The 17,110-nt window shown below is 42.7% G+C and overlaps 1 protein-coding gene across 1 annotated transcript in view; it reads left to right on the top strand.

Annotated features, from left to right (window-relative positions):
- The window catches only part of GRID2 (glutamate receptor, ionotropic, delta 2), a 749,749-nt gene extending 741,747 nt beyond the window's left edge, over positions 1-8,002 (top strand). Inside the window, 2 exon segments of the mRNA XM_009329760.1 lie at positions 3,197-3,437; positions 7,580-8,002. Coding sequence (XP_009328035.1) covers positions 3,197-3,437; positions 7,580-8,002 — 664 coding nt within the window.
- Positions 8,003-17,110: the final 9,108 nt, after the last annotated feature.

The raw sequence follows: 17,110 nt of genomic DNA, 5'->3' as shown, positions 1-17,110 counted from the left end.
GAGTGCCATCGTGTGGGAAGCTCCTGCAGCACGCAAGTATAGCAGTGCCTACGTGTTGTGCACGCTTGCAAGAAACCTCCCTTCCTCATGTTGTTTTTCATGGAATTTCAATAAAAGTACAATTTCTGTTTCTGAAAATGTGCTACAAAAATAGGAAGTTTCATAACTAGGAACAGGTTCGTAGCGTTAAATCTTCTTAATATGTTAACTATTATTTTTGGTTCCACAAATGAATGAATTCAGAAACAAAGTGTTTACTAAGTCTAACAGAAGTGGGATCTCCCTTTTTCTCTGTATGAAGTTAATATAGTTAGATATTCATGCTCTTATAATTTCTCTTGATATGTATTTTATCTCTCAACATCTGTTTTCAGTTGCAGTTTTACAAGGCTTCATTATAAGCATTCCATTTCTCAAGTTTTCCATGCAATGATAATTACTGTCCCTGGTTTCTGCTTCTTTTTTATGTTTTCCTTTAAATAATTGAACTTATATGTTACATCCATGAAGAAAATTGCCAATAATTAGCAGGAGTACAATTAGGAATAAATCTCTATTAAGGAACAAGCTAAAGTTCAGTGTCTTTATGCAAATGTCTATTGTTGAAAAGATGTCTTGTGTAATCAGGAATTATACTGACAAGTGAAGAATCATTTCATTAATGAGAATAGAGCAATCATTTGGATGGTTTGTTCTATTACTGACAGAATAAAAGAGAGAAAATAGCCCTGCTCAGGGATTAGAGCTGCTGCTGGAAGAAATAAGCCCCCCACACAATGTTGTTCTGTTACTGCCTTGTGTAGATAGTACAGTAATTCCTAAATATAAAAACACATATGCCAAATGTTTGGACTGGGCATCAAAAATTAATCTTCTATTACTCCACAAGAACTTATACAAAAGGGTTCTGTTTATGCTGACTATCTGCTGCTCCTGCTAACCTGACAGACTGGAATATTTGGGCCAAAATACTCACATAAGTCCTAATGCAGGTTGCTAGGGCAGCGAGAACCAGAATTGCAGCAAGTTATGTCTGTAAGCACTGTATGCCATGATAGAGAGTAGCGTATGGACTGTGTTTGCAGTCGTAGAGGAGTAATTATGGTGGGAAAGGACCTCCAGAGGTCTCCAGCCCAGCCCTTTGCTCAAAGCAGGTCCAGTTAGGTCAGGTTGCTCTGGGCCTTGCCTCATGAGCCTTTGAGTATCGCCAAGGATGGAGATGCCGCAAATTGTCTGTAACAGTCTTTGACCTCTCCCATTTTCCTTTTATCTAGTCAGAATTGCTCATGTTCCAGTTTGTCCCAGTTGCATCTCTTCCCCGCACTGAGTCTGGCTCCAGCTTCTCTACACGCTCCCAACAGGCAGCTTTAGGCAGCAATGACAGCAATCCTGCGTAAGGTCCTCATGCCTCCAAAGCTCCTCTGAACACGGATGTCTCATAACAGCTATTCTGTCTCTTGCAACAGAACGGAGAGTCCTTCTGTCCTTGACTTATCTCTGCTCCCTCAAGAAGCTTCGGGATGGGGCTTCCCTAAGTTGGCATTGGGTTTGGGACAATTCAAAATATAGCCCAGGCAACTCTGACCTTGTTCACCGTTCTCCAGGGCTGGACCTTCAGTGATGTACTGTCAGCAGGCATTGCACAGAATTTATCCCACTTCTTATAAACACAAAGCTATGCAAACAAGGTGATTATGGCATCTCCAAAGCCACGCGTATCACCTGCAGTCTGTTCCTCAAAAGCACTGTTCCCTTTGGTACAGCACAGAGGTGGACAAGCAGTTCCCCTCTGAACAGGTTGGGATCTCAGCCATGGGACATACTCCTAGATAGGAAGCAAAAACTCACTCCAGAGTTGTGCTTGTGCTGGGCTTTAAGCCACTGATGGCTGCGTGAAGTCTCCCATTCCTGGTAGGACCTGGTAAGTATATGGTCATTTGGATGTGCCATAGAAAATGTAGTGGCTTTATTGACATGCCTACCTGTTCAAGTGGCATTGGAGATTGAATAATCTCTGTATACAGCAGTGTCCCTGTGCTTCCGAGGTGCATTCAAACTCCTTTTCATAATACTGTATTTTTCTGAGGTTGAGGTAGACCATTGCATTGAGCTGTTATGGTAGCCCTGAGTCAGTGGGACCGCTTTTCTTCGTCCTTCAACGCAGTACAGTCTCTGGTAGCAACATACCAGACCTCTGCTGGTTTGTGTGCACTTGGATTTTTTGCATGCTGTGTCAAATGATTGCAAAAGTAATTGTTTGCCTTCCAACACTGAAATGAAAAACAATTTTTTTACATGAAGGAAAACATTCCCCATGTTTTATTCTTTTTAAGTGTAATCGTTGAATTTTTTATTTTGGGTAACCAGATGCACCCAGCTGCTACTCTAGTCGCTTCTGGATGTTTTTAAAAAACACACTCCTCAGGAATAAATAAGCTAAATATGAAAATCTTCTTCCAAACAAAATTCTCATTCCTCAAACTATTCGTCCCACAGGAAGTCTAGCTAAATACGTTGGCCTTGCAAACTGCCCAGTAAGTCTTTGGCAGTGGGCTGGGTATGTAGGTGCAAGGATGAGCGAGTTCCGCAGCAAAGAGCCTTCCTATGGAAATTGCTTACCAGCAGGTCGCACGCTCCCATTGAGCAAGATTAATTTAGGTCTTTACTGACTGCAACTAACACAGTTCTGCTCTCTCTCCAAAGCAGCAAGTAGGTAATCTGATAAAGATCGGTTTACAATAAGGTAACATATATCCTGTGGTACGTCTGAACTGTATTTTCCTTTTTTTTTTTTGATTGAAATGTCTCTTCTCCATCAATTAAAATGCAAAATATATATTGCCAAATACCTAATGCCCTACAAAAGTCAATTGACATAGTCTGTAGTGAAAGCCAGTTAAGAAAATATGGTATATTAAGTAAAGCATTTTCATTAAGGGTCTTAAAAGAAGGAAAGAGAGGCTTGTACGTGCTTTCCTGTACCTAGAGTGGAGCATAGATATCCATATGCTCAGTCTTACAGGCAACCCCATATTCTGGCTTTCTTTTCTGGCTAAATCGGTCCGTCTGGATTCATCAGCTGCCTGGCTTTCCGAGACACATGGGAAGATTGCAGGTAGTCGGATTATATCCTCACGCTCTCAGGTGCCACCTCCACTGCCCCACTTAACCCCTGACTCTGTGCTTTCTCCTCAAGGATTTTGGAGCTGCAGCAGAACGGCGACATGGACATACTGAAGCATAAGTGGTGGCCGAAAAACGGTCAATGTGATCTTTACTCATCTGTGGATACCAAACAGAAAGGAGGTGCCCTGGACATAAAAAGTTTTGCAGGTGTTTTCTGCATCCTCGCTGCTGGGATTGTCCTATCCTGTTTCATTGCAATGTTGGAAACGTGGTGGAATAAAAGGAAAGGCTCCCGGGTTCCATCAAAAGAGGTATTAGACCCTCCGTTTCTCCTGGGGAATTTTCATGCACCCTAAAGATTGCTGCCTTGACTTTATAGCGTTAGAGAGGGTGGGGAATCAAATTCAAAGAAATTTCTTTAGCTTCCTGACTTCTTAAGGTAAATGTTGTTCCTCAAAATCTCTTTAGCTATTCTTTCTAGAAAAGCTCGAATGAAAAAAAAATGTATATTGATGATGTATAAATATGCAACTATTCTGAGTAAAACATAACTGTTACTTGTAGCATAGTACATTATTAATACATCAATATTTAGTTCATTATTCCCATTGGTGAGAGCTAATTCTCACTATAAGTTCAAAGGTTTCTTGGCTTCTTCTTGAAAAATATATCCCCTAAGCTCAGTGGCTGAGTCTTTCAAAACAGATTTGCAAAGTTTAGCCTCTTAATCAGCAGTTAGCTTCTTAAATAAGCTTGTCCCCATTTTCAGAAATGTTAACCTCTTGACACTTCCATGAACTTCAGTTCTCGTTATTTAATCTGAAGTCCAGGGAAGCAAGAGTACGTTAGATTTTTCAGATTCAGGCCAGACTTATTTCTGAAATGTACTAAAGACTTGTTTCAGAAAATCTTGGACAGAGAACACGGGCAGATACATTATTTTTACACCAGAGATGAGTTTGCTTCTACACCTGCATGTGTAATGCTTTCCTTCCCGTGGCAATCTACCTGTCCCTTTACCAGCCATCTGAGCCTTATGCGGTCTTACAACAAATTTCTTACCTTCATAATTAAGTCTTTAGCTCTAGAAAATACTAGAAAAACATGAAGAAAAAGAAAAAAAGTTATTAAAATGTACTTGGCAGCAATGCCCAAAGCCGAACCTAGATACGAGCTTTAATGTAGCACTATCAATTATAGCTTTTCTATCTGTGTAGCTCAGACACATCTGTGTAGCTCGTGGGATATTGCTGTTAATTTGCGTGCAGTGGTCTCACCTTCTCTGCAGTTTCTCCATTGTGTTTATTCCTGCTAACCTAATGCTGTGTAATCAGGCAGGATTAATTACACTACCTAATTAGACAGCATTGACACTGATGTTAGAATACGTTTAATCTTTTCTTGCCTGTTTTAATTCCCAAGCTTTTTTTTGTTCAAGATCTGGACCAGACCATCATTAAAAGAAAAAAAAAGACTCTCTAGTCTTTAAATTGGGTTTCTCAGGAATGGAAACCATATAGTTTCAACTGGTAAATTATTTTAAAAACCTAAAATTTACTTGATTGTTGTTTACCAAACTTTCAGAACTTCATACTTCATATTTATCTGCTGCAAAACATAAAAATAAATAACAAAGGAAAAGAAAAAAACAACACGGATATTTTATATAACTATAAAATTTCTATTTCAATTTTCAAATGCAGAGAAATTCAAGTGTATACTTTCCACAAATGGTATAATTTGGCCTCCTTGATCTTTGTTACGTGGTCATTAGCTTAGCATTTAAAATTGCATCTCAACGCTAAATTGAAAAGCTTGGCTCAAAACTGAGTTTAACGTGGACGTATGTGCTGAATGTCCCCACTATCCTGGATGTGGGGGTCATTCAGCAAAGAAATACATCTTAACTAACTCTCTTAAAATTCATTTTAGCTTCCATGAAATCCATTGGCTCTTCCAGGCCACTAGTCCAGAGTCGGGGGTCAGATTGGGCCAGTTTGTGGTCAGCAAGCCAACCCTTTTTCCTGGTGGCTGCCATCTTGTGCTCCAGAATGCAAGCATTTATACTGAAAAAAATTGTCTTATGGTTGCGAAGATAACATTTCGGTCGCGTACCAGAAGTAATCCATTCAATGATGTCTGCCTGAGTCTGCAGACAGCCTTAAACGGTAGCTCTGAGAGAAGTATGAACCGCCCCAGTAATCTCAATGGGATGTTGACTCTGAAGCCTGATGATAATTTAAATGTGAAAACTGCTGAATATTTCACTACTGATCACACAAGAGAGAAGAGGAAAGATCATATTATGGAGATATGCACAATCTTACTGTGAGTGGGTCTCATTTTGGTGTATCGATTGGGTGGAGATCGGGTTGTGGGCTAAGCATGGGAGAATATCACCGCTTACATATTTTCACTGGTCTGACCCTAGCCCCAAATGCATCTCTGTAAGAGAATAAAGAGCAGTATTTTGAGTAACTTATAGAGGCTCGGAAGTGATGAAATTCCAATCTTCTCCCGATTGGCATTTTAAATTACAAAGTGTTTGTATGTTTTTTCAAAATTAAAAACAAACAAAAACAAAAAACCCCCCCCCCCCCCCAAAAAAAAACAAAAAACCCCCCCCCCCCCCCCCCCTCAAAAAAAAAAAAGAAAAATATTTAGGACTGTCCCTCAGAGACATAGTCATGACTTGCACGCGCTAACGGAGCCTCTGTATATTTCTTTAGCTTTCGATGTGGCCCCAGTTCTCCTGCATCCGTATGCAGCGCCAAAGTTTTTAGGAGAGAGCGTTTGGTGAATGCGTTTGGTTTTGGTGTCACCTGTGTGGTTGTTATGTGCATCCATGTCTATGTCCACATGTGAATAAACTATAGACAGAAAGCTAAGTCCGAGAAATGAGCACTGCATTTTTTCCCTCCCGTGGTGAGCTCAAACCAAAGCCTCTGTGGTCAGCGATTGTCCAGTCCCTGGGAGATCCCTGATGCCCCGTTCCCTGCCCCTTTTCCCCCAGTTTGTCTCCCTGTCCCTGCCCTCGGAGGGTAAAATCCCAGAAGGGAGCTGGCCTCTCAGTCTCCTTCCAGTCGGGCTCTGTGTTCAGTGTGGTACCAGTGCAAATATTCGGTGATCCGTTTTGCTAAGTAGATGAACTCCTGCAGTTTGTTCTAGGTGTGGACTTTCTCAGAGTGCTTGACTTCATTCCTAGACAAAGGAGGGATCTCAAGCCCATTCGGTATACTAGGAGTTTTGCCATTGGTTCAGGGAGCTCTGGATCAAGCCAGTCATTGAATTGCAGTAATCAAGGCTGGAAGTCATCAGTGCACATCTATCAGCTGCCTAATTATCCTCTGTGAGGTCCTAGAGTGTGAGATATTTCTAGTGGCCTGGAAGAGCCAGTAGATTTCACAGATTAAGGTAAATTTTAAGGTTAGTTGAAATTGATTTTTGTTCTGAATGAGCTGTGCTACCTAGACAGAGAATACCCCTGTTATGTGTAAACTTAATGCCGCTTTGAATTAAGCTTTGCAGTTCAGTAGAAATACCTATGTACAATACAGGTGATTTATTGTGTCACCCAGGACTTTCTCCCCTTTTTTTAACTTCCATGCGTTTAAATTCTCGATTATAACAAACAAACAAGTTTTACTGAGTTATCTGGGAGGAGAGATTTAAGAAGGAAAAGGGACAGAGGTAAGAGGAGGGATGATATATTATAATAAATACCCTAGGCCACCCTCTCTTCTTCTCACCCACAAGAGTGTAATTCCATCAGAATCAATGGAATTGCTTCTTTGTAGGTAAGGGGAGAATGAATCCCTCTTCTGGCATTGTAATTCAAAATTGCCTGGTGTGCTCCTTTCTGTGTGATGTCAGTGAGTCACCAGCGCTTGGATTTTTGTCTGGAGGTTCAGCTTTTCTATGCCTCGATTTATATTATAAAGGCAAAAAGCAAGCTGAGATGTTTTTAGCCCTTCCTTAAGCCCTGAGAGGATGACAAAGACGGCAACCTGATCGTTCAGAGCCTCCCATGTTGACATTCAAACTTAGTCCTCATTGCAGAGTTGAAGAACTGGCATCATCCCAGGCATTTGAGATTATGCTTTGCTTTTATGGCACAAAGTTTACTGTTACTCAGCTGTTGCTAGTCCAACCCACCTAGCTCCGAGCCTGGCTTTTCCTGACGGAAACTGACCGGTAGCGCTTGGAGATTTGTTGTTCGGATTCAGGGTTTGAAGGTAGCTGTGGTGTAAGGGTATGCCTCGGTTTGGCTTAGCTCACCCAGCTTCAGGTGGTGGGGGTGTTCGCTGGTGACCTTCAGAGATGCCGTCAGCTAACAGGCAGCTGTAGTTAATTGTCCGTTGGGCTTCCCGAGCAGTTCAGATCGTACTGTGAAGCTTCAGCCCAGCACAAATGGTGATGGTGAGCGGTGCCTCTTGTTTTTCTCATTCCCCAGGACGACAAGGAGATCGACCTGGAGCACCTCCACAGGCGCGTGAACAGCCTCTGCACAGACGACGACAGTCCCCATAAACAGTTCTCCACCTCGTCGATTGACTTAACCCCGCTGGACATTGATACTTTACCCACACGTCAGGCACTGGAGCAAATCAGTGACTTCAGAAACACTCACATCACCACAACCACCTTCATACCAGAACAGATCCAGACTCTGAGCCGCACGCTGTCTGCTAAAGCCGCTTCGGGTTTCTCCTTCGGCAGCGTGCCCGAGCACCGAACTGGCCCTTTCAGGCACAGGGCACCCAACGGTGGCTTTTTCAGAAGCCCCATCAAAACAATGTCATCTATCCCTTACCAACCAACTCCTACTCTGGGGCTGAATATCGGTAGTGACCCAGACCGAGGCACCTCCATCTGAGCATCAGACCAAGTTTCTTCACTGTTTCTTTTTTAGGACTCCCTTTGCAAGGAGCAGCTGTAATATTGTGGGACTAACATGGATGTAACCTTCTTTCTTTTCCTTATTTTTTGTTTTTGAGGGTTTTTTTTTATTTGTTTGGGGGTTATTTTCTGTTCAGGGGTTTTTTTTTCTTGGTTTTTTTTTTGTTTTATTTAAGAATCGGGATTATTAGTAACAACTCTTCCTCCTCTTCTCTGCTTTCTTGGTCTGGTCTCCTCTGCCTCCCCTTATTCTCTTTACTACTTGAATCACTTATTCTTTGGTTTATCGCCACGTTAGATTTTGGTTACTTCAGGCTTTTCATATACTTTAGATATAGGAAACGTGCAGCGATTCATGCATAGAAAAACCCTGAGGATTACTTTACAGAAGGGCATTCGCTCCTCCTCCCCCACCGCCTTTTTTTACTATAATTGCAATAACTTAAATCCTTTTCATGTATTCTGCTGCATCCAGTCAGCGCTCCACTGCTGTGTGTCCTTTTAACTGTGGACCAAAGGCAAACCCTGCAGTTTAAAAAACCGAAAAATTAAAAAAAAAGGCAAAAAGAAAAAAAAAAAGGAAAAAAAATGAAAGCAAAACAAATGAAGTTAGAAGACCATTCAGGCCCCATAATACGAGAATGCAATTTTGTAGGATTACAAAAAGCCATTACTATGCCAGTAAAGACTACAGTTAAATCTACTTTTGCACTGCAACAGTGCATATGACCTTTATGTGATTGTACAGTGTTAAAAGTTTTTCTTATGTACAGTAAACTGTATCATATGGCAGAAGCCTCTGTTGTGTTAAATAAATTAGTATCTCATACATATATATATATACACATATATACACACAGGTATGTGTATATATATACACATGTATATATAGCTATAAAATGGCAGCCGTTGCTATTGCAATTCATTTAATAAAGCTTTAGTAAAAATGTGTTGTATACAGGAAAGATGTACAGTGCAGGGGGTCTTTTCATTTAGAAAAGACAGGTTGCTTTAATGTTATTCTGACTTGCATCGTTTGCCAACAGAGCATATTTTATACTTTTTTATTAGAACATCCAGGGCAATTTAACGTTTGTACCTAGATGTAACTCCTTTGGTTAGGTTTTGCATTGGCTATTGAGCATTCTATAAGGCTAACCTTGATAATTTTACTTTTAATTAATTAGACAAATGGAACTCTCTCTTAGGTATACCATTTTCATGAACAACTAATATAGCTCTAGAGAAGTTTAAACTTAGGTCAAAGGCTAATAAATTATTTTCCAAATCAGTACAGTTGATCAATACAATAATGGTGTTAGTGGAGAAAAAAAAGCCCTCGAGAAATACAGATGTGGCCTTAATTATAATCACGTATTGTTCTAAGGGAAAAAAAATATGAACAGGCGCTCATTTTAACCCTTTATATGTTAAGTTAGGTTTAGAGGAGCTATGTATTTTTTACTTTAGTGCCAACTGTATAGAACAAGAGAAAGAACAGCAGTGAGAGCAAAACCGGTGCCCACTTTGGCACCAGCTTTTTAAAGTAACAGTTACCTGTTAGAAACGTAGGAAGAGCTTTCAATTTGTAATCCTTAAAACTAAAAATGCGTAGAAAGCAAGCAGTTTATCCTGTGAGTTTTTTGGTTTGGTTTGGTTTTTAATGCAACCATACACTTATTTTAACCTAACTCATTCTTTGGCTAGGATTAATAGGAATCAGCCTATGTGATTTGCTTTAGGATAAATTAAAAGGTATATTCTTCAGATTTATTCTATTTTGATGCTAATTCTGTTCTGGGGGAGCATCTTGTACTGTCACTGTTTTTTGTACTAAATCTTCAAATATTGTCTACTGTGTAAGGCAGAACAAATTCTTATCGTGCAAAAGGCCATTTTGTTTCCAGGGTAGCAAGTGTCTAAAAGCATGCACAACTTGCTTCCTCCTTGTAACATTCATGAACTCATCCACACTTCTGAGTAAAATAAAAAAGAAAAAAAAAGAAAATTTCTTTCCAACAAGCTACGTAGGGACATACCAGATGTTGCAGTGATTTTAGCTATTAAAAAAACCTGCTAACCATGTACGATATTTAAAATAGGCCTATTTTGATGTGTTGCCTATTATACAGATACACAAAACACTTTTTGGAGGCCTCAGTTACAAGTGGCAGAGCTTTCTGTGTATAATTTGTCTAAATAATTTGTCTAATAAAATTGTTTTCTAAACTTGCGTTTCCTCCTGTTTAATTGCTGAGTGCTGTGGGATTTTCGGTCTGTGGCAAGGCATCCACTCGTGAATGTTTTTGCCGCACGGTTACTGAAGGGGATTTAGCCCACAGGGATAGGACGAGCTCGCCAGGCTGCCGTCAGTCAGCTCAGTGTAGAGCATCCACGGAACTCACCGAGATTCACCATGAGTATCAATGCTGGGCTTAGATTTCAGAAAACATATACAGACAGCATTTTGGAGAATGATCTTAGAGTTTGTTGGCACTGACGTGTACGGGGCATGATTTGTAGAAATACTGCGTCCCACCTCCATTCTTTTTAGTGTAATCTAGGAATTTTCTTGGAAGATGGTCGTTATTTTTATAGAATCACGTTCTGCCATCTTTATTTGCACAGAAGTTAGTTGGCTGTGATACTGGACATACACTGCCTTTAGATTTGACAAAAGCTTTAGTGTGAGAGAATTTAGCCCGTATCTCATTATGGCCTGCTCAATCCTTAAGTTTCATTAACATGTTAAACTTAATGGCCTAGTCATTAGTAAGTCGTGCAGGATGTACTGCAATAATGTCAGCCGTGATGATTTAACTTGCGGCATCGAAAGTTTGTCTGCTGGCTTTTTACATTTTGTATATTTCATTCACTGAATAATAATTTTGACCTCTTGCAATTTTCTGTTAAGCTTAGCAGGCATTCAGGGGATTTCATTTTATAGTTTCAAAAATACATTGGAAGGAGTCCTTAATTCATTGCTACATTAAAAAAAATCTGAATCCAGATAACGTAAAAATCTAAAGGAAGTTAGATCGTTGAAAGTGACTTGAGGTTAAAATTAAAAGGTGCCCACACTCTAATGCCAATAGGCTCACACGTCAGAGGGCACTAAATGCCTAGCAACAGGATGCTAGAAGCTTTTCTGATTGGGCTGCTTTTATTATTTCATAAAAATCAGCCAAGAGACAAGCTCTACGTATTTTCTCTGAGACAGAGCTATGGCAAACTGAGGCACTGACCCTACAAGCCCTTATGCACATTACAGCCTGTCTAGTAGGGGTTCCCTTAGCCACAAAGATGCTTGCATGATCAGGGTCCTAGTTTTAGGCTATTCCTGATCTGTAAAGTAATCATGACCTCTTGGAAAGTGCTGTCCTGCTGGCATCACAAGTCATTCACTTTATCTTTAACATAGGCATTGTCCCTGTCACGCTCACAGACACACCCCTCTAGAGCTTGGTAGTTTTACAGATACTACCTATGTACCCTCTATAACAGGCTACATTAAGGCAAACCCTATGTGACACTTCTCCTCCCTTTCTTCAAATAAAAATCCAGTGAAGGAATAGTGTTAAAGACTGCCAAATGTTTCTGCTGCAGTAGGTCCACTGGAAATACAAGCCAGCTGTATCTAAAGATGAGTTGTTTGCAGGGTGATTCCAGTCATACAACCATTTTGACGTACCAGCTACAAACAAAAAGCGAGCAGTGGAAGAAAACATATTTATCCGATTTCAAAGACTCGCTTAGAAAGATGTTTCTATTGACCAACAGTGAAATACCTGGAGATAAAAAATAGTCCTGCTGCACCAATCAAGTGAATGACTATAGCTCTCACTGACTCAGCCGAAGTCCCCTGGGTTTCCCTCCTGTCTTCGCAAAACAGAGTGCTAGTATTGTTTCCCTAATTAAGTCAGATTTTTAGAAGTATCTTTTTCTCTTTCTTCCCCACTCATGTAGGATGCTTCAAAGTGATGAGAACATCACGCTGTGCTTGAACGCTCACAGCGTTTGTTGTAGCTGGGTCAATACGGCACACTGGAGGTTAATAACCCAGATAAGTTTAATTTCTCAAATCTGCATGTCGTGGTTTAACCTCAGTCGGCAACTAAGCACCACGCAGCCGCTCGCTCACTCCCCCCTACCCGATGGGATGGGGGAGAGAATTGGAAAAGCACAAGTGAGAAAAACCCGTGGGTTGAGATAAAAACAGTTTAATAATTGAAATAAAATGATAATGATAATCATATGATAATAATAATAATAATAATAATAATAATACACAAAGCAAGTGATGCACAGTACCATTGCTCACCACCCGCCGACCGATGCCCAGCCAGTCCCCGAGCAGCGGCCCCCCCGGCCAGCTTCCCCCAGTTTATGTACTGAGCATGACGTCACATGGTATGGAATGTCCCTTTGGCCAGTTTGGCTGTGCCCCCTCCCAGCTTCTTGGGCACCTCCAGCCTTCTCAGTCGGTAGAGCATGGGAAGCGGAAAAGTCCTTGGCTCGTGTAAGCATTACCTAGCAACAACTAAAACATCGGTGCCTTATCAATTTTGTTCCCATCCTAAATCCAAAGCACAGCACTGTACCAGCCACCAGGAAGGAAATCAACTCTATCCTTGCCAAAACCAGGACACTGCACAAAGATGATGACATGAACAGTAAACCAGCTTCCCGGGAGCGTGCTTGTGGGTGTAGCTAATGAAAAAATAGAGTCTGCAGAACAGCAAAGGCATCATACCAACACAGCCCTGCTTTACCCGTTTTTCTTTCAGTCCTGATAGCTGTGTTTCCTCTTCACTCTGCTTCACACTGTTTTGCAATAAATGTCAAAATCAAGTATCTGCTCCTAAGAATGAGTCATAGACAAAGTTTTTGATAAACACTGGGACACGAACACACACATCCACATGTCACATCAAGACCAGTGGGCAACTGCGAACACACAACCTATCAACTTGTCATGTCTCACACAAGGCGTCGTTCATGAGGTCAGAAATATCCTCCAAAGGAAGGTCAGTGCAGGCAAAATGATTCACAGCCTAATGAATTCCTAACCAAAAAACTGTACCAATGCCCCAAAATTACACGAGCCATGAATTTCATGAAAAAAATTACCTTTCAAGAGGTATAGTTATAAAAATAAATTTATTATCTGTCAAGACTTACAAAATCTGCCCCCCCATCCCGTCCATCACAGTGGCGTGATGCTTTACATGTACTACAGAATTTATTTCTATAACATTCATCAGAAGGAAAGAAAATATTGCAGCCAGAAAACTGAACTGTCAAGTCATTAACTACTGTGCTCCAGGTCACACAGGAAATTTGAGGCAGAAGCAAGAATTCAGTATCTCAGGACCAGTTCGCTGCTGTAAGGGGAAAAAATAAATCCTTCCTCCCCGAATGCTCAGAGAAGGACTTTTAGCTGAGGATACTGGGGCAAAAGGGAGGAAAGCAGGGAACCAAGGAGAGTGTTGCTCCACCCGGGTGGGCTGGCGGTGGGAAGAGGCAACGGTTGTCCCAGTCACAGGCCGGAGACACAATTTCATCACTGCTCCTTCTGCCCCAGCAGTCATTTCAGACCCTTAAAAACAGCAGGGGCTGTTAGGGACATAACTGAGGCTTGTAAGCAGGGCTGCAGAGGCAGATATGTAGGTCACACATTTCTCCCTAGCTCCCACCAGAAGTGGTGTGTGAACCCACCAGCAGCTGGAGAGTGCCACGTATCGGGGCAGGAGAGCCTTTGTACACCAGGTTAGCATCCTGCAACGGGGAGCTTTCCCCAGAGGGGCTGGTCACGCTGCCCCAAAGCAAGGCATACATGAACAGGCGCAGTGACCGTATGAGCCCCGGTACAAACGCCTGGGATCAATAACTGCCATTCCAGTGGAAAAAGAAAGCTACCTGCAGCCCAGCAAGCACAGGACACCCCTCCACCATGGCATGACAGCTCAGTGCTCCTGTAGCTGATTATTCCTACCAGCACTAGTAAGGCCAACCACTCTTTCAACGCAGGATAATTTCCTCCCCCCCCTTCAAAAAAAAAAAAAAAAGCTTGTGTCCCATTCCTTGTTCCAAGCGGGTGAGGCACCAACACAACATGGGATAAGGGACTGCTGTGGAGTGCCAAAACAAAAATTAACAACAGCTTTACTTGCAAATCCAGCTATCATCCATTATAAGACTGACTCCCCAAATAAAAGTAAGGAGTTTAAGGCAAACCTGTTAATTAATAAAAGGTTGGGGGGTGCACATGCACGTCTGCATGAGACAGTCCTTGAGCTCTTCAAGTAACCACACAGCTGCAGGTGCTTCCCTAAATTGCTCTCCTGGCCCATGCTGCCGCCAGTGTGGCTGTGTAATAACGTGGCCTCACAGGGCGTGGAAACTGGCAGCTCAGGTACAACCGCTGCCGAGGTGTAACGCGCAGGTTTGCTTTCACAGCCCCGTGAGGGCCTCGCGTCCTAGCCCACAGGGTGAGTGCTCTGCAGCTGGGCTCCCCCCCCACAGCTCTGTTTCAGCTGCTTGCTTGTCCCCCCACACCTCCATTTGACCCCCAGCACCAGAGTCAGGGGAGGCTATGGAGAGCAGGAGGAGAAAGGAAAGGGGTGTTTATTTCAGGGCAAAGATGCCCCCCACCCTTAATTTGAGGGTTCACACCTGGTTGCCCACTGGGACAGACAAACTTTGCCTGCCTTTCCCCTCCCTGCGGGGCTGTGGCAGGATCATTGCTACGCAGGGTGCAGTATCCCAGGCCCCCCTGCTGGTACATGACTACAGATGGAACATCCCTGGAAAAACGTAGCAAGCCAAGGAGGTGGAAGTCAGCCCCCACCTTCTCAGCAGCCCCTTCTAACTACGCAGGCTTTCCTGTTAGCTCTCTGACTATGTGTGGGAGGTATCGTCAACTGGATCAAAGCCCCCCCTGCAAACATCCACGGGAACCGGCCTCATGAATGGAAATATCATATTCTCCTTCTACACATCGGAAATTGTCCCACCTGAATCTAACTTTTGTTGCCACTCGGAGAAAGGCTCAGAGGTGTCACTTACTCACTCCCCAACTAGACTGCAGAGGGACCATCCTTTCCCACTCGGCACAGCCAGAGGCAGCCAGAAGATGCTGTGGCAAGCATTTTGCCTGGGAGCCTGGTGTGAAGGTGGTAAATGTTATATGACTGCTAGAAATGAAAAAGCACAGTTGGGGGAAAAAAAAAAAACCCAAACACCTTCTCACGGGTTGTTTATGTTATATTTGCCTCGCTCTGCCAGTCTAGCTCGTGTCCCTGTCAAGTGCCAGGAAAAAAAAAAAAGGGGGAGTGGGCAGCTCTGTGAGTGCATTGTAGCCCTGCCACTGCTGGTTAGCTTGCCTTTCTCCCCCACCGGCCAGGGACATGCTTCTTCACACACACAGTGGGGAGGTCTTGTTTGGTTTTTGAATATTCCCTGTATATGAATATTCACTGTGGACCACAGTAAGTAATCACAGCTGACCCATGTTGTTACTAATTAATTCTTTTGCTTACACACAAGGGAATGGGAGAAAGAAAGCAAATACTGTGAACAAAGCTAATAATGTGGTTACTTGCTACTCCTACCATCTGACACATTTTTAAGGAACAGTCTCTGTGGCATGACAGTGAACACAGCAAGAAATTGATGTAGTGTAACAGAAAAGCATGTTGCTTTACAAAGTAGTGCTCAGGCAACACTGGAATGGTTTGTCTTGCTCTAATTTTACAGACCTTTCTGAATAATACCTGCTGTTGCTTGTATCAGTTTTATATCTCTGCAGGTTTAGGAGACTGCAGGTGAAGTTTTCTTCTCTCCCCCCACCCCCGCCCCGACAACACAGAATTCTCTAAAACACTTTATATGATTAAAAAAAAATCCTGTTAGACTATCTATACAATGCAGAAGGTATAGCTGATATGGGACACGGGGAGCTTTGTTTTTCCTACATCAAGATGAAAGACAGGAAGAAGTAGAGCTGATACACCTGGAAATCTGACATTTGAAAGACATTTATTGTCTTCAATAAATATCTCTGTGATCCTCAGTTTTAAAGGCTTGCTGTATCATCTGACAAATGTAGGCCTATTCATACGTGTATTGGGCCTGTTATATGAGTTGTTTGAAAAGGGAAAACTTATTTCCATAAATATTTCTAAACATTTATTCCATACATATTGATACATACAAGCAGCTTTCCTTCTAAAACTTCTAAAACAGCCAGCAGGTTATTATCCGTGGCATACAGTAATTTGCTGGAGTACAAATAGAAGTTAACCTGGAGTACAGACATGAATTTCTATTTCACTATTGAAGCCACGTAAGGCTCTAGCAGGTGCAGTGCTTTTGCGTCCATAGCTCCATTCATTGACCCACGCTTCATCTTCCTGAGTGAATGGTGATCACTTGCAAAAGCACGGCCAAAAAAGAGGGAAAAGGTGGAAAAACCCCACTGTTAGCACTGGTTACTCTGCTGCTGGAGTCGGAAGACCCCGAACCCAGCAGACTGTTTCCTTTGTACAACACGCAGCTGGATTTTTCACTTGTGAAGAGTTTTGGCTTTAATTGGTTAATTCTCATACAAAAGTGACATTTCCCAGTTCAGCACTTGTGTTAGTGACAAACAGACTGAAGGGGCTAAATTTGTCCTTGTCTTGGCAGTCAATCCAAGCCAGGCTATCTGGCGCGCACCTCCTGCCTCAGATAACCATTGCACGTACTCGTCGATGGCTTTGCCTGGCTCCTCATTGCTGTTGCTGGCCTTGCACAGGTGAGCTGCGCTCCCCGTGGGGAGGGAGCCGGGGGTTGTCGGCCGGAGGCAGGAACCTGCTGAAGGCTCCCAGCTCTGCCCCGCCTGCTGCACAGGCGTCCCGCGGGCCCTGGGGATGCGAGCAGCCCGGCCGCCTGCGGGGAGCAGGGCGAGCGCCCACGCTAAGCCGTGGCGATGCTGCTGTTCAGGGAGGCTGACGCTGAAAAGCGTTTTGTCTTTCAGCAGCTTTGCCCGTTGTGCGGGAGCAAAGCTGAGTTTGAGGAATTGCTCGTCCACCAGGGAGGCTGT

The sequence above is a fragment of the Pygoscelis adeliae genome, unplaced genomic scaffold (assembly GCF_000699105.1).
Source record: "Pygoscelis adeliae isolate BGI_AS28 unplaced genomic scaffold, ASM69910v1 Scaffold67, whole genome shotgun sequence".
NCBI lineage: Eukaryota > Metazoa > Chordata > Aves > Sphenisciformes > Spheniscidae > Pygoscelis > Pygoscelis adeliae.
This window is presented reverse-complemented; position numbering and strand designations above follow the sequence as displayed.